At 41.1% G+C, this 16,349-nt stretch overlaps 1 protein-coding gene across 2 annotated transcripts; it reads right to left on the bottom strand.

The window, feature by feature from the left end:
- Nucleotides 1-1,606: 1,606 nt before the first annotated feature.
- kctd5b (potassium channel tetramerization domain containing 5b) lies at nt 1,607-16,148 on the bottom strand. 2 transcript variants are annotated; one of them, XM_069155823.1, is made up of 7 exons: nt 15,793-16,148; nt 8,113-8,221; nt 7,460-7,551; nt 7,230-7,325; nt 6,893-6,997; nt 4,329-4,454; nt 1,607-1,953 (listed from the first exon to the last, which is right to left on the bottom strand). In XM_069155823.1, exons 1-7 carry the CDS (start codon nt 16,117-16,119, stop codon nt 1,924-1,926), a joined length of 885 nt encoding a protein of 294 aa, XP_069011924.1. In that variant the 5' UTR covers nt 16,120-16,148; the 3' UTR covers nt 1,607-1,923. The 2 variants fall into 2 exon arrangements, with proteins under 2 accessions (XP_069011924.1, XP_069011925.1); XM_069155824.1 differs by lacking the exon at nt 6,893-6,997 and having other exon boundaries at nt 15,793-16,145.
- Nucleotides 16,149-16,349: the final 201 nt, after the last annotated feature.

The following is a 16,349-nucleotide window of genomic DNA, read 5'->3' as shown; positions in this document are numbered from 1 at the left end:
TGTCCTAAAATGCAGTATTTACATTAACATTACAGGCTGTAAGCAGTGTGCACAGTGCTTTCCACTGTAAGTGCTTGTAATGCCGTGTACAAAATCTACACAATTCAAAAAGCTAAGAAGAACCTATCACACTGCAAGAAAAACAAAACAAAAAAAACCATTTGTTTTTAAATGTAACAGTCAACTTCATAGCCAGCCAAGTATAGCTTTAGTATTAGTTATCAAAACATGTTCCAGGCATGTTCTAAGTGAAAGACACCGTATTCAGCATCAGCTGCTTCAACCCTAACTCAGAAATCTCTAAAGTCCTGTAAAAACAAAGCAAAACTGAAGTCAACATTGTCAAGATTTTCTCATTTCAAAGATCCAGTATAAACAACTTCGATTTGAAGCCGTGTTTCTCTATACAGTGTACAAAACGTGCAGTTTTCTTAAGAGTTAAATATCAATATTGAATTTGGATTATTCACATGAAAACAAAATCCTCTTGATATGACCAGGAAGTCCCTCTCTGTTACCTTCAAAAAGTTCCAGTCCGCAAAACACCGCATATACTCCCCTCAAAATAAAAGATTTTAAACAAGATGCTCCCTCAAACATACGAAATAAACGAATTAACAATAACTCGGATGTCAGTGGGAAGAAGAAGAAAAAAGTCACCATTGTCCTGAGGACGTTTTTTTTTTTTCTGACAGGAAACGGGACATTATTGGAGGACACTGATGTTTAAAAAAAATAATATCATTAAACAGAATTTACATTTAAAAGACTTGATTTTTTTAGTGGCAGTTAACTTTAGATTTATGAACATGAGGTCTCACACTGACTGAAAAGTTAAGAAAATTGTTTGAGAGATCCAGCCAGTACTTCAGAGAGCGTTTTTAAAGTTTTACACCACTACAAGTCCATGTTTGCAGGAACCAAAGTAATCATTATCTCTCTTAATCTCCGTAAACGCAAGAAGGCTTTCTGAAAACGTATTACTTAATCCCACAGCACAGTGACCATATCTGTGGGTAATTGGGTTACTAAGATTGAAAGATGCAGTACACAGTACTTTTACTTTGAGTAACAAAGTGACTTGCTTCACGGCATTGCCTTGTCAGGCAGATTTTCCTGTTCAAAAGTTGTCGCAGTCCATGTTAAAGTGGATCTTTCATATTTCTGATCACTACAAGTCGTTTCCTCAACACTAATAAAAGCCCTGTTTAATCACCTAATGCCCCTTTACCTACAGTCAAATCAGTGACTTTTTTCTTTAAAGTTTTCCCTGTACTCTGAAAATATGTTCTAATCAAAATAAAAGATTCCTCCATCACATCGGACAAAATGTGTGTTGTATAGTCGGGATCCTCATGATCACAAATCTCCGTAAAACGGTTTCTTTCCGCCTTTGGAACAACATTTTAGAAGTTTGGTTTTGGGGGACAAATTTCATATTTAAAAGCATGACTCTTTAATATGCGCAAAGTAAATGCACAATTCCCTTCTTGACATCTCTAAGCGATTTTGTGTTTGATACTCGGGAGTTATAAAGACCATACTGATCCCTTACCAGAACTTTGAGTTGGAGGATATAAGAGTTAACTCAACAGATGACCCTGAGTGAATCATTGGCCTAATATGATGACGGCCATATTTTATAGCATAAAACGTTTGCAGACTACAAATCCTTTTCAGTTAAAAAAAAAACAACAACAACAACAACAACTTGCCACTAATTCAAAAAAGGTCCAGTTTAAATGTACAGGCACAAATTGTCAGTAAACAGACTTTTTTTTTACATCAAGAAATAAAAACAAAGTGGAGGGAAAACAAAATAAATGCACAACCCCCTTTAAATCTCCATTGTGCCAAACGTTCTTCCACAAAGATGATATGTTTGCATCATAACACCTGGGGCTCATAATACCGAGTCCTTTTTCACATCCGGGAACCCCTTTCCTGAAGAATCTGCAGAGACAGAAAGATTACACAGTGAACCCAAACATCATCTAAAAGTCATTTAGTACTTGACACTAAACAGTCTCCAGCATCTCAGTAGTTTCAGACTACCCCCCCTCCCCAAGCAGAAGCTTGTATTGTTGCTACAGGGCTTACTCACTCAACCAAGAGCACTCATACATTTACACTACGTGGTGGTTGGAACAAGCACAGTGAATAGGGCACAGAGAGAGAGAGAAAAAAAAATAGACGCTTGCATGAGTGAGAGCAGTCAGTGTGCTCATAATGGGAAACTTTGTGAACCTTGGTAGTGGAAAGACATGCTGCTGGACTTTTCACTCTTAATGTTGAAACACTTGTTCATCACACTTTTTGTGAACCTATTTTTGCTTTAACACTTAGCCACCATCACATATGTTGCAAAGAGTTCATTTCAGGGATCCTACCACCCTTGAATTAGCCTGGCTGCACCTCTCTATTCACTGCGATTAAAGCCTGGAAACCCTGTTTGCGTGAAGGGTCGCTCAGCCACTCTAAATGATGGCTAAGTGCGATTACATTGGAGTCAACCATTTGTTTTGAAGTGTAGTTCCAACAACGTCAGCGGTGGTTCAGCTAAATGAGGCGATATAGCACTGGTAGATATAAAGAAACTGAAACCAGAGTCTGCAATGCACTCTGTTCACATGGGGGGAAGGAGGGGGGGGTTAAACTGAACTTTCCTCATTAGGCCCAATTTGTGATTATTAAAAGCCAGGAGACAGACAGATGCATCAGTGGCTTGACATTATACTACTCCTATGTACTATTGCTGACAAGGAAATGGCAGAGAAAGCGCATTAGCCCACCCTTCCCTTTCAATGTCATTCTCATGAGTCAAAAGCAGCAGCTGGTGACTCAGCATGCCCTCCATTAACCAAGGCTGTGAGCACGTCAATAATTACAAGGGTCGGAGACAAATGGAGCTCTACCCATCTGGTTTCAAAGAGATCTTCACCTGCAGCAAAGTGTCCAGTCTCAGCAGGAGTCATCTGCCTTTTGATTAAGGCCAAATCGGTTTTTAACCTGGTCTGTGTCACTTTACTTTGGTGTAAGCATCTCGTATACTAGCCACCTTTGAAAACACACGAGGGTGTTAAATGCGTCGATGGAAAGGGGAGAGGGACAAACTAAGGAGGTGTGGTGGAGGGACTACGAGCAGTCGAACGCTCACCAGTGAGTCATAAATGCTCAACCCTAATCAGAGTCATTCATTTCATAATCCGTCTCTTCGTCCTCGCTCTGAGTAACATGCAGCATGCAGACAGCACAGAAGACAGAAGAAGACAAGAAATGCAGGTCGTAAAATCATAGAAATGAATGAAGATGTAAATAGTTGGAAAGGAGAAAAGGTGAAAAATAAAAGTAATGGATTATGTTCAAATGGGATTAACATCAATAACCAACATGTAGCGTGTTTATGCAAAACTCAAAAAGGAGAAAACCACAAAACATATCATCCAGGGACACCTTTCTAGCAAGCTCAGTTCCATTGTTGCAAATATTTGCAAATTATGTCATTTATCACAAATAAATAGCGTATAGCTATGATACAAAGGACTGCAAATTTTGGATTCCAAATCTATGTGTAATAATGCACAGAACATAGATTAGTCATAATTAAGAACCTGGCTTCGATATTTAGATATGGTGCCCCTGGAAAAAAAACCAAATCACAACAAAATCTCTACTCTCTACATGTTCATCAAAGATGCACTGGTAGCCTTTAATCACTTCACAAATCAGCAAAATAAAATCATGCTTCTTCACGTGTAGCTGCTATCAGGGAGGGGGGGGGGGGCCCTACAATGGACCAGCTGATGGGAGTCTGAATGTCTCAGAGTGTGTCTTCTGTGTCACTCCCAAAAGCCTTTGAGGAACGTCAGACTTTTCCAATAGCTCCACTAATCTGCAGGCCTGTGCTCTCTTAACGCTCCTCGCATGGAACAGGCTGCAGGTCAAATCTGGCATGACATAAATCTTAGTGGGTAAATTCTGTTGCCGGTGTTAATAAAGTTCTGTTTTTGCCTCAATCTTAACAGGAGGGCACTGCATCAGTGTTTAAAGTTTCCAAATTCGTACTAAATACACATTTTATGTTCTTTGCTCGTCATTATTCAGACAGTCTAGTCCCCCCCCCCCCCCCCACACACACTGAAGGACTAAATATTCACAATGTTCTCCTTCATACGGATTTCTCATCAATAAACTAGAGGTGCTTTCAGTCCCCTGGCGGCAGGTTCCTAAATGCACCACATTTAAAACATCCAGCACAGGCCAGCTTTCACTCATGTTTGCTGTGGATGGATTTTCAACGAGTCTTTTCCCCACACTCACACCCTTACCTTCGCCTTCTCACTGGGCTCACTGTTTGTCCCGTATGATTGATTGTGCAGCTCCTTGGAGACCACACACAGGAACTCGGCTTGGTCTTCGTTTCCGTAGTTGTAAGAGGAGCCAATGCTGACCAGCTAGAAAGACACGAGAGCAGAGCACAGAGAGGATTGGCCTTATGAAGAAAAACAACTGGACTATGATGGGAAAACAAAAGTAGGGGGACCTTGAATTAATGTAAAAGAAGTTGAAAACCAAACAAGGAGCAAAGAGTGTCTACAGGGTCCTGCAACTCAAATTTAAGCCATCTAAGTTTATTATAGATGGTATTTTGGACAAACTAGGACAAGGTCTACCAATCAGACATAACTCTCAAGAGTTACCGTAATGTTCATGTAATTCTTTGAGATTCATTACCTCCCATTTATTGCTTTTACCAGATAGAAAGCATTGCAGAATGCCATAAAATGTGGGATAGTTTGGAGATGACACAACAGATCCGGGGTCAGATTTAAACCCACCATGCCATGGTTACACAATTATATGGTACAATGACAGCAAAAGGGGCACGCCACTTAAGAATTTAAGATAGAAAGGTAACACCAATAAATTCTATGTTAGAGGCTCCAAAACCATTTTCAAGAGTTTAAGGCTGCATTGAAATGTGAGTTTTAAGTTATTACATAAAAAAAAAAAAAAAAAAAAAAAAAAAAAATTCAAACAGTATTTTCAGGACCTGCAGACATGCCAGCATGGAGCCAAAAATAAAACATTCAGAAAGTTCACAGAGAAAACAGAGAACAGAGTTATCGAAGCAGTCACACAGACAGAAAATAATCAGGTGCCCACAAAATAAGGTAAAGATAATAAAAGAGACAAGAAAAGGATGATCTGCAGATAGTTACAGACAAAACACAAGTGCAGGGACTTGAACACAAGAAGCAAAACATGCTGGTTGAAAATTTGAAGGGAATGGGGGGGGGATCTGACTTGATAGGACCAGGCTTGTGGCTTTGAAACCTACAGTACCTCCAACAAAGAAAATAAAAGAGCAAACCACAAAGATGCTCACTTCCATCCACTGATTCAGATCTATTTTTAAACTCAAGAGTTGAGATTATTCTATTAGCATGATTCAGGTGGCAGATGTAGGATTTTTCTCCAGTGTTTCCATCATCTAATTATTTGGGATCAATACGAGTTGCATCCTTTAAGATGTTTCTGTCTACCATGAGGGTTTACTGCAGCATTATCAAGGAACTGGGCCAACCTAAATTCATCCATAGGAAGACATAATTGTCTGAAACTACTGATAGCAAAGAGCAGGTTAACTTTTACCACCACAGATTAGATTATGTCCAACAGGAAAAGGAGCGGAGGGAGAAAATCCAACAAATGACACCTTTAAATACATACAAACAGTAATGTAGTAACTTCTACTGCTCCTGTTCCCAGTCAAGTCAGTTAAAGACCAAAAGGACACAAGAGGACAAATAAAAAGATGACGTCTCTGAGATCCTTAAAAAGAAAAAAAAAAAACCGCATGCATACTTTGAAAAACAACACGAGGAAGAAAATCAGCAATTCCTCTTCCTGAAATATCTGCTTTTGCTGTTGAATATTAAGTGTGTGTACTGGAGGCTACATGTATACTGTCTGTACCCAGGTGTGCATGTTCAGACATGCATGGCCTCATTAGCCACTGCTGCCAGAGACTTGTTGTTGTTAAGCGAACTCTCTAACATTAGGCATCGATGCAGCAAAAACGACAATCTCGGCTAGCTGCCTTGGATTCTGCCCGTCACACTGCTAAAGACTCGACGTGCACCAGATCGTAATTGTAAAATACAATTAAACAGCAAACTCTTCATATTTATAGTGTTTAAGAAAGCAGTATGTCATTAAAGCTCTTCTCTCCAAAAGACCCTCCCCAGCTGATGGTTGAGCTTTAGGCTCTGCATCAGGAGTGTTTCTAGGAGTTTCCCCCATTTGACCTGTGTAAGGAGATTAGTGGGATTTCAGCTCTGATGGGAGATCCAGGGATTCCAACTCAGAGATTCATTCACACAAAACACACACAGACACAGACAGGCATGTGGATTCTCATCGGAAACATTACCCTTTGTCAGTTTCAGCTAAACACAAACCTTCATCTGGACTATTCACTTCTCATGTTTGACTGTACTTTAGATTACCTGCTCGGAAAATCTAATAAAAACATTTCACCTCTAAACAACCAGTCCTATATTACAACCCCCCCGCCCCAAAACAACCAAGTGGCTACATCAACGCAAAACAGAGAAAACTGCTGACAGGCTTACAAACTGTGAATGCAGTATGAATACAAAAGTAAATAAATAATTAAAATAAAATCACACACAAGGACAAAGATGTCAAGTTCTCTTAGCCTCACTGGTGAGCAAGCAGTACAAATGAACACAGAAAGGAATCAACTCAAAAAAGAACCACCAGCTACTTGTGTCTACTTGGGACAAACAATGGCCAACGGGGTGTGTATGGACAACATGGGGACCATGCAGTGACCAGCCCGTGGACAGAAATTTGTGGGACACACCTCTCCGCTGTTGTTTGGCAAAGCAGACTCCTCTCCCTTCACCTCCCTTGACACAATCAGCAGAAACTCTGACTGGTGGGCCCGCCCGTAACCTATACTGACAAGCTGCAACAACCAATCAGAGCACAGAAGGGATGCCCGGATCATGTATGCGGACATTGAGAAAGATGTGATTTGCTTTTTGGCTTTTTTTACATCGTTTTTTTTTTTATTATTTTTTTTTTTTATCCATTTCCAATATTGAGGATTGGACTTTCTGGGTCAATGTGAGCATAGCGGGGTGGGTGAAGCACATGAAAGGAGTATTGCTGCTGTGACCCTGCAGGAAGAGATTTACCTGTTCAAACTTCCAGCCGTCAGACATGGTGGACACCATCTGAGTCAGCTCCTCCTCCTGGCACTGCAGCACCCGGTAAACATGCTTGACTGGAACCTGAAAGGGTTATCACATGAGAGAAATAACACTGTGTAGTACATTAACTTTAATCAGCATGGTTTACTTCACTTATTTAATAAACAGAAATGTCACATTCAAAGAGAAAGCAATGTAACTTTCACTTTAGATACCTGTGATGTTTTGCAGTCACGTTCCCTGATCTTGTCCTTGAGGAGCTTTATTAATGATGTGATGTTGTAAAATTCAGCTTCTTCTAACACACCTAAAAACAGGAATAAGAATTTTTGGTTTTCCAGGTAGGCTTTAGATGTAGTGCGGGCGGAGCACACTGGAACGGCACTCGGACACTTTTTCCTCCAAGCGAGGGAATAAAATATTCACAGTTCTCTTAATCCTGTTGAAAATCATTTACACTATTTAAGTGCTTGAAAATCCAATCATCTCTAAAGCATGTCATGCAAGAAAGCCAATAAAAACAAATGCAAGGTACAAAGTTGACATTTAAGGGTGTCGTCAACTCGAAGCCTCACCCCGAGCCACTCCCGTTTGCCCCGTTAAAAGTTACTGCATTACTTGTAAATACAAACTCAACACTTTGTGAATCTATTTCAAATTAAAAACCCTCTTAGTATTTCAGTAGATAGAAATCCTTCAATCACACTTAAGATCAGATGGATTGCCTTTAAATAATTTGCCGTTAGAAATGCAAAGTTATTAAAGCATTACAATTTCCAACAATCAACAATTGTGAAGTGAAATATTGAGAAAGAAAACGGACTTTCTTTACAATGTGTTCATTATAAACGTTCCACAGAGACATTACCTTCCTCTGCCAAGTCCCTGTTGAGCACCAGTTTGCCATGCCTCAGGTAGTTAAGCACTGGCCCAAAATATGTGGGGTCTCTGTCTATGAGATAGGCACCAGTTTCATCCTAGAAAGAAAAAAGTAGCAAGATTAGATTTATTGGGGGGATGGGGGGGGGAACACATTATTCAGTGTCAGTTTTCAATTTAAAGAAACCAATATGGTCCAAATATGCTCGTTTTGGGCTAAACCACAGATATTTTGTATTTCTATGACTCCCCGACAGATGAAACATTTGTATTTCCTAAAATGGCATGGACATTTCAAATAAATCTATCTAGGAGCAGTCGTATACCTTATTCGAAACATAATCTGGGCGAGAAAAAAAAACAACATCAGTGAGCAAAACTCAAGGGATGAGAATTACGAGGTCAGTTCCTGTGCTGATAATCTCTACAGTGGTTGAGAAGACATGTGTACACAGAGCCACACATATAACCGCTCTGGGATATCACTTCAGTGTTCCCACAGGCCTTGGGTTTGATCCTGATTCCTTTACAACCGCTGGGTATTTCCCTATTTCTGCAAGTACTGTGATTAGACCGTCTTCGTCTCATGGGGGAGGAGTAGGCTGAAACAATTAGAGCAGAACATAATAAGATTTGGAACAGCGGGCCGAATCCACCGAGGGGACCAGGAGGAAGCACCTTGGCGTACAACCAACAATTAGCCTCGTCTGGTCTGTTATATAGAAGGCACACGATATAAAAAGTCAGTTTCTACAGCTGCCCAACACATCTAAAACTTCTTTGATACAAATGTGACATTTAGTGAGTCAAACGTGCATGACATTTAGTAAAATACTCCGCACAGAAGAAAGGCCTTAAGCAAATTCTGTACGAATCCTCAAATGCTACAGGATGTTTGACTTTGCATCTGTTAAGTACACAGCTTCAAGAGCGATCTTGGCAAATTAGCAGCACTGCTGGTTGATGCAACCTGAGACAATGTTTACTCAAGAACACAGCAATATTGTCTCTCACTCCAGGCCATGACCAAAAATCAAACAAACAGCCAAGCCTTCACTGACAGACACGGGTACGTTCACAGTTAGCTTCCTCGTCCAAAAATAGATTCAACTCAAAACCCATTAATATTGCCGGTAATGAGGAAATGTCCCAGTGCATTTTCTTTTGTAATGAATCTTGGAGCCCTCTTGGCTGGTTGACCTCTTTTCCAATGCAAAAATACTTCACCGGAGCCCGATGGAGCTCTATTCTGGTCTCAGTACCCCGTGTCAGTTTCTTACATTTCCACAGTCACGGAAGTTTGAGCACACGGACAGGTGGGCCTGCATCGAGGACAGAGACAAGGCCAACACCCAACAACTAGTACACGATGGTTGATTTCCACGTAGCAGGTTGAGCTTCACCACTTGGCTTCTCTTTACTCGACCCTGCATAGTAAAAAAAAAAACCCGCTGTGTAATAAATCTTTATATTTCTTGCAAACAGCCACTGTTATCTACAGCAATCATTTTTATTAAAACAATTTTTTTTTTTTTTTTTTTTTTTAAAACACATTACCATTCTAATGTGACTTCCAGGTTTCAAGGTCCAGCTGTATATTTCGTTTATACAATATACTCGTGTATACGTATGCCATCCTCTTCTATCATGGAGATAAAATAGCAAATATCATGCTGATAGCCACTCAGGTATTGTATTGAGAGTAAAGACCTACTGACTCATTTCGGCCTATGGCTGGGTATCCTCAAAAATGTTTTTGTTGTTATCTTTTTTAGTTGCCTCATTTGCAAGTTATCACTAGACGCTAACATCCAGTTACAGCAGCTGAGACAGATATGAGGCTAGAAATGATAGAAGAGTTAAATACTGATGCAAGATTTACCCGAGTTGAAGTGATTTTATCTACATGGGTGATCTACGCAAGTAGAAGCTAGGTATGCAAAAACTGTGGCTCACTAACACCAATAAGATTTACTCCTGTGTAAACTCAGCAAGAGATGTGCTTTAAAATGAAAACAAGTTAATGTGGATGTAGACTTGGTATTGAAATTTGGCACCGAATGACCAGGCTTTTTCCGTATTAGATAGTACAAACGCCATTAGGTCAGTGCCATAAAAGGATCAAAGTCCGGTACCCTCCCCTACATATTTGCCTGACGAGCATCACCAGTTTTTTCATTTCTTCTGTTAAAAATCCTGTAACTTACATATAGCTACGCTTTCTGAATTAACATTACGATCCCGAATCTTTGCTACAACCAGAGGGCCATTGTTTCTCTTCATTAAATCACATCCGTAGACCTTTATGAACAACTCCATTATAACATTAACCATGGCTCCGTTCCAGCAATTAAAAATGGAATTGGTTACACCCGTGTTTGACCGGTCAATATCCCTGCTCCAACAAATATCTATTCAACTTTAGTGTCACCCTCACTCCAGTGACTGTAAGAGCTCGGTTTGGTAACTGCTGCTTACGACAAGAAGTTGGTGAGGCAGAAAATATCCCCATCTATGCTTGAAAAAGAGAATTCACGAGCCCCAACAGATTAAGGCACATATCAAAAAATAACACCACCAACACAGACAGCAGGAGGTTTACGTTTTTAAGAATGCTTTCCCTGTCTGGAGAGACTGAACTTGAACGAGGCAATGTGCAGTATTTCTTCTCAGAAGACAATGTGACATTTCCCAGTAAGAAAAGCACACGAGCAAACAAAATCAAATATGGCTGAATTCCATGTACTAGCTTTGGTTTCAGGATTTGTGGTATCATGCAAGCTGGCTCACTGTAACACTGGGAGACCTGGATAACACGGCCATTGTTAGTAGTAACACCTGTGTCATCCTGCAATAAGAAAGTCAAAATGTCTGCTGTGAAAAAGGCCTGTTGCACTTCACAAAAATCTTGACACGCACAGTAAAAATCTATCAGCAGCTTTAACAGAAAAATAATGGTGTGTACTCCTACTCAAAGATAGCACGTGTTCTCTACACTTCTGTGAACTTGCTGCATGCTGTTGCACGAAACCCCTCAGCTCAGTGGAGTTGTTCTTTTGGGTGAACATGTATCTACGGGGAACTTGGGGTGACTGTGACCCAGTTCGGAGATGATTACGGGGCCGCCGACACGGGTGCATGTACACAAAGAAGACAGTGTTCATAATTAAAAACAAAAGGCTGGGTGTCTCTAGAGGCCCGGGCTGGGGAGCACCAGGAAACAAACAGAGGGCTGGGGATGGTGACGGAGTAGGAGGATGGCTGCTGCTGCTGGGATGGACTGTAGACGGGCAGAAAAAGAGGTGGAGAATTGAATAATTAGAGGAAAATTTATCGACCTAGAAAGTTTGAAGTGCAGCCGGAAAAAGCTCACCATCCCGGTGTTGCAGTCCACGGATGATGAACAAAACTAGCTGCATGAATTTTGAGGTTGTGAAGAGTCACAAAATTGCTGCGAGAAGCAACAAAAAGCAGTCATACCATATAGATGCTTACTAATTAAACGGAAGTGAGTGGTCTACATGGAACTAACCACATGAACCAAGTGTCATCACCACCCACAACAGGTCAGATGTGCCACGTACATCATGGTGTGCATCAGTCCCTCCAGGAGCCAAAATTTGTGGCTGTTTTGAGCAACTGTGAAATTTTTTTCTTACAAATGACATTGCAATTTGCTGTGATTTTCTTTTGCGGGAATTGGTAAAAATTTCTAACTACTACGTAATAAATAAATAGTCATATATAATTGCTCTCTAGGATAATAGGTATATGGCACATTATAGAAATATTTTAGTTCTCATTCTTTTCTGAAGTTAAAGAACCTTGGGCTCCAAATAAAAAACAATTGCTGAGTCAAAAGTGTCAAAGCTTCAAATTCAAACTGGAATATATATCTTCTGTAAAAGTAAGCACTTCATAAATTATTACTACTTCAACATATACTGCGCAAAAATGAAGTACAATATCTTACAACTGTAAGAGTATAATTGTCGTGATAAGAACACATTTCCCATAAACACCTTTTTTATATTTTGAGAGTAACTTCCGGTTTTGTTGTTTTTCCGGTCAACCAGCATGTGTTTCGTGTTCACAAGGAGAGGTTGAATAAACTAGCTGACCGTAAATGAGGTGTCATTTTTGTTGATAAAGCAAGTTTGGTTTAGAAAAGCTAATTTTGGGTTGTATCTTCTGCTCGCGTCTATTGAAACATCCCGATTTCTAGATGAACTGTTTTATGGTTTAGGCTTGCGCAAACAATGAAACTGCAAAGAAAGCCAAAGATGGCATAACCATGACTAGATTCAAACCGCAGACAAGTTCAAATTTAGATAAATCCAATCCAATCAGTAGGGCGGGCTTCATAGCAGAGGGAAGTGGAGTGTAAGAACCTTATCATTCTTTTTCTACACACAATACATATCCTCTCACAGGAAATACCACAGTGACCCACCCATCAAGCACATGATGTCCAACAAGGCTTTCTGCAGACGCATTAAACACTAAAAAGTCAAACCTTAATTCAACAAATATGAACAAGTCTCTGCATGTTTGCTTCTGAGGACAACATGCATGAGAACTTTGCATGAAGCCAGCATGCAGAAAAGCAGGGAGATATTTACAGCTACATTTTATATTAAATATACCGGGCCGTTACCAGCAACTATCACAGAACACTTAACACCATCAAGTGAAGCCATTCCGTGCTGCTCAGGCCAAGAATAAAAAAGAAGACATTATCAAACACTGCTCTGCCTTCACAAGCCGTGATGGAGTACGAGCCCCCAGCCGAAACGGAGCTTAAAGATGTTGCAGCAGATCTTCTGAGTCACGTGACTGCGGCTACTTAGCCAAGTGGAAGTCTGATCCTGGTAGAGTGGGAGACAAGAGTCCCTCTGGAGTACAAGCATAGTCAAATAGACCTTCATCTTTTAAATAATACACGCATCACATCATGGCTTTATAATGGGGCACCATCTCATATTTCAAAATGTTTGACACTGACATTTGAACAGGACTATTGTGAATTCTTTGACCATGCTCATTTCTGCACGGCAACACCATGGGCGCATTTTGCAGAACAATTTATGACTGAGGAGTGTTTCTGTCACTAAATGAGCAGCTCCTTTTTAAGCCCTCTAAAAGCTTTGCTGCAATGATGAGGCAGGTAAGTAAGCTCCTGGAGCTCTAGACAGACCATGAAATGTGCATCATGATGGAAAAAAGAAGTTAGAGGTCAAAGACTGGTCTTAAAATACCATCTGACAACACTTAACTCCGCTGCAGCATAAAGCTATGATCAATTATAGGTGCCTGGAATTTGTCAATTAAGTTGCTTTAAACCAATAAAAGATAATAAAATCAGACTCGAGTCACACGTAATTTGTCAATAGCACTTACTGCGAGAAGACGTGCGGGAAGAGACTCTATCAGCATTAAATATTTACATCGCCTCCTCAGTGTGCTCAGGCATGACATACAACTTGAATCCGGCATAAAAAAAAAAGCCATATTTCTCTCTCACATGCCGCAGAGAGAATTTCTTCAGCAAATGGATATGAATATGAAAAGAATAAGACTTTGAGAGAACAAGAATCCTTTGTGATGGGGTCGCTTGAAAAATGTATACAGCTCTAAGAAAGCTGGGTGGTTGAGAGGTCCTGAGCAGAGTCGTTTTGAGAGCAGGAGTCTGCCGATGGGACAGATGCCCCATTGAAGTGCATCTTGTTTTGACAGTTTTGCGAGAAATGTGTGCTTATGACCCAGCAGCACGAGTTAGCCACAAAAACTTTAAAAAAAATTTAGTAACATCAATGATTGGTATTTGTCAATTCTGGGATAAACAATTTAAAAAGTTATAAATACAAGACCATGCGCAGTTATGGCCGTCCACGTGACAGCACTTCCTCCACTTTGTCCCTAGTCTACCCCAATGTGCAAAACAAGCTCCAGTCAACAACATGAATAATGCAGTTCTCCTCAAGAGTCCTGCTGAAGCACGTCAGCCTGCATGACTGGGAACTGAACCACTCATTTCCTTGGCTGGGAAACACAATACTGCAGTCGTCCAAAAACAGACCTCTTTACTGATCTGTCAGTCTGACAAAAAAAACTGACTTGTAAATAAGTTGCAGTCATGTCAACGTTTATAGCTTGAGACACAGTGCCATGTGAAATCATTTCAAGAAATAACCTGGCCTGTGGTGGAAGTGATCTTAAACCAGACAGTCTGCAGGAGAGAGGTAGGTTAGGTTAGTTACTTTATTAATCCCCGAGGGGAAATTTTTTTCGGTACAGAGATAGCTTGAGAGTGTGATACACACTTAAGATGAGGGATTGGGAAGGACTGATCCATTGTTCATGGAGGATAAACTGACAAAAATGTGAGCTGATTATTCAGAGATTAAGATATTTGCATGAAAATACGAGATGAGCCTCGGACTCAGGGCAGGGGTGAAGATTAAAATCTGTAAGTAGACGAAAACAATGAATAATGGGGCAGTAAAATGAAAGATGAAAAACAAGATCCACAATACACTGATGTATACAGACACTAATACATTGTGCTGGACAGTGCTGGGGGGGGCTTTTAAGCGCAGAGACACGCACTCTGCCGTTAACACGGACAGATGGACAAACAGGGAGAAGCCTGCTTTCAGAGCATTGAGGTCATTCAGGGAGATGAGTGACTTCATCCTGAAGCTCTCAGGTGACAGCAGCACCTCGCCCCACCTGGCAGTGAGTCCTGTACTCTTTAGGGGAGCCTCCCCGGGAGTATGGGGGGGCCAGATACTCCCAAGCAAACAGGACCAAGGAACAGACAAAACTCAAACGAGGGAGGAGGAGGGAGAGGGGAGAGGAGGAGGCACAAATTGATGCAATAAGTCTTGGTACTTTTGCGTGTTAATTACAGCACTTAATGCTTAGACATGAAAGTAACTAGCAGAGCCAGGAATTATGATGTAGAATTAAATGTTGTTTGAGTTATTAATGATTGGAATATTATTCCAGTCACATTAAAAGTTAAAACTATTTAACGCAGTCGTCGGAGATTATTCGACTGTCAAAATGTCAGGGAAACAACGCACCTTTAAAACCCACCCAAAGCATCAAATGAAATATTAGGTGGCGGCGCGCCTGATATGGGGGACACAGCATCTACATAAGACTTGTTTTTCAGTCTTCCACGAGGTCCGGAGAAGAATCAGGCTGCTGCAAACGGTGAGTTTGACATTTGACACCCCGATGAGTGCAACGCAATGCAACGGCCTCAGCTGGGGAGGGGAGGGGGGAACTTTCCAACTACTGTGGCGACTTCAAAAAGCTGCAGCTAAAAAAAAATAAATAAAAAAAAAAAAACCACAGTTTTATAAAAAGATGATTAATTTGACTTGTCTTCTGGAGGAGAGACACGCAGGCTCGTAATGTCATGAGGTGACTGTCGGAATCTATCTAGCTTAGCGAGCTAACGCTAGCTAGCCACAGAAACGCGAGTTAGGACTGATTTCCACGAAGCTCAGGTTGTGGTTAATTAAATTAAATCATCCTAGTTGCTTCACAAAAAAAAAAAAAAAAAAAAAAAAAAAATGCCGTCATGTTGCGGAAAATAAAGCGGAGTTAACGAACTAACTACGGTGCTGTGTAGCTCCACTTTAGCTTTAGCTTTTACCTTGTCGGAGTCGAGCTCGGGGTCAGCTTGGCTCAGTCTGTACAGAAATGATTTCGGATCCCGACACAGCGTCTGTCTCGTTGTTAAAAAATACGTCCCGCCGACGTTCAGTCGGATCCACTTGGATGCCCCGACGCCCGCTGACATGTGCCTCTCCGCCGGAGAATGGGAAACGCACCTCCGGTGGCCGGAGCCGCTCGTCTCGGAGCTGTTCTCGGCCATCCTCCGCTCCTCGCCTCCTCCGCTCCTCGTCGCCTCCTCGGCTCTGACTGACAGGAAATATAGAAGAGCTGCGGCCGCTGAACACGGGAGTCCGCCGCGATTCATGCAAAGCAGGCTGCCAGCTCCTCGGCCACTCCTCCTCCTAAACCCACTCCACCGGCGCCGACAGACACTCGCATAAATTATTCTTGAGAAAAGAGGCCCTCCCCAGTTTTTGGAGTTTGGAGAACAAGAGCCTTGAAATGTCACTGCATATACACATTTACATCCTTAGAGCTAAAGTGACAAACACCTTCTTTCTTTTTTTTTTAAAAAATATATATCCATATTTTGAG

Source organism: Embiotoca jacksoni, unplaced genomic scaffold, assembly GCF_022577435.1.
Source record: "Embiotoca jacksoni isolate LCO1_2020_lvr unplaced genomic scaffold, fEmbJac1.0.p SCAF_20, whole genome shotgun sequence".
NCBI classification, from domain to species: Eukaryota; Metazoa; Chordata; class Actinopteri; family Embiotocidae; genus Embiotoca; species Embiotoca jacksoni.
The sequence above is the reverse complement of the archived record's forward strand: the minus strand, read 5'-3'. Positions and strand labels throughout refer to the sequence as shown.

What these genes read in the sequence shown, in the direction of transcription:
- kctd5b (XM_069155823.1), bottom strand. Translation starts at nt 16,119, where the DNA reads ATGAATCGCGGCGGACTCCCGTGTTCAGCGGCCGCAGCTCTTCTATAT. An exon ending in ACGGCTGGAAGTTTGAACAG is followed by an intron (nt 6,998 to 7,229) that starts GTAAATCTCTTC and finishes TGGTTGTTGCAG; the next exon opens with CTTGTCAGTATAGGTTACGG. An exon ending in AGCCCAGTGAGAAGGCGAAG is followed by an intron (nt 1,954 to 4,328) that starts GTAAGGGTGTGA and finishes CTGTCTCTGCAG; the next exon opens with ATTCTTCAGGAAAGGGGTTC.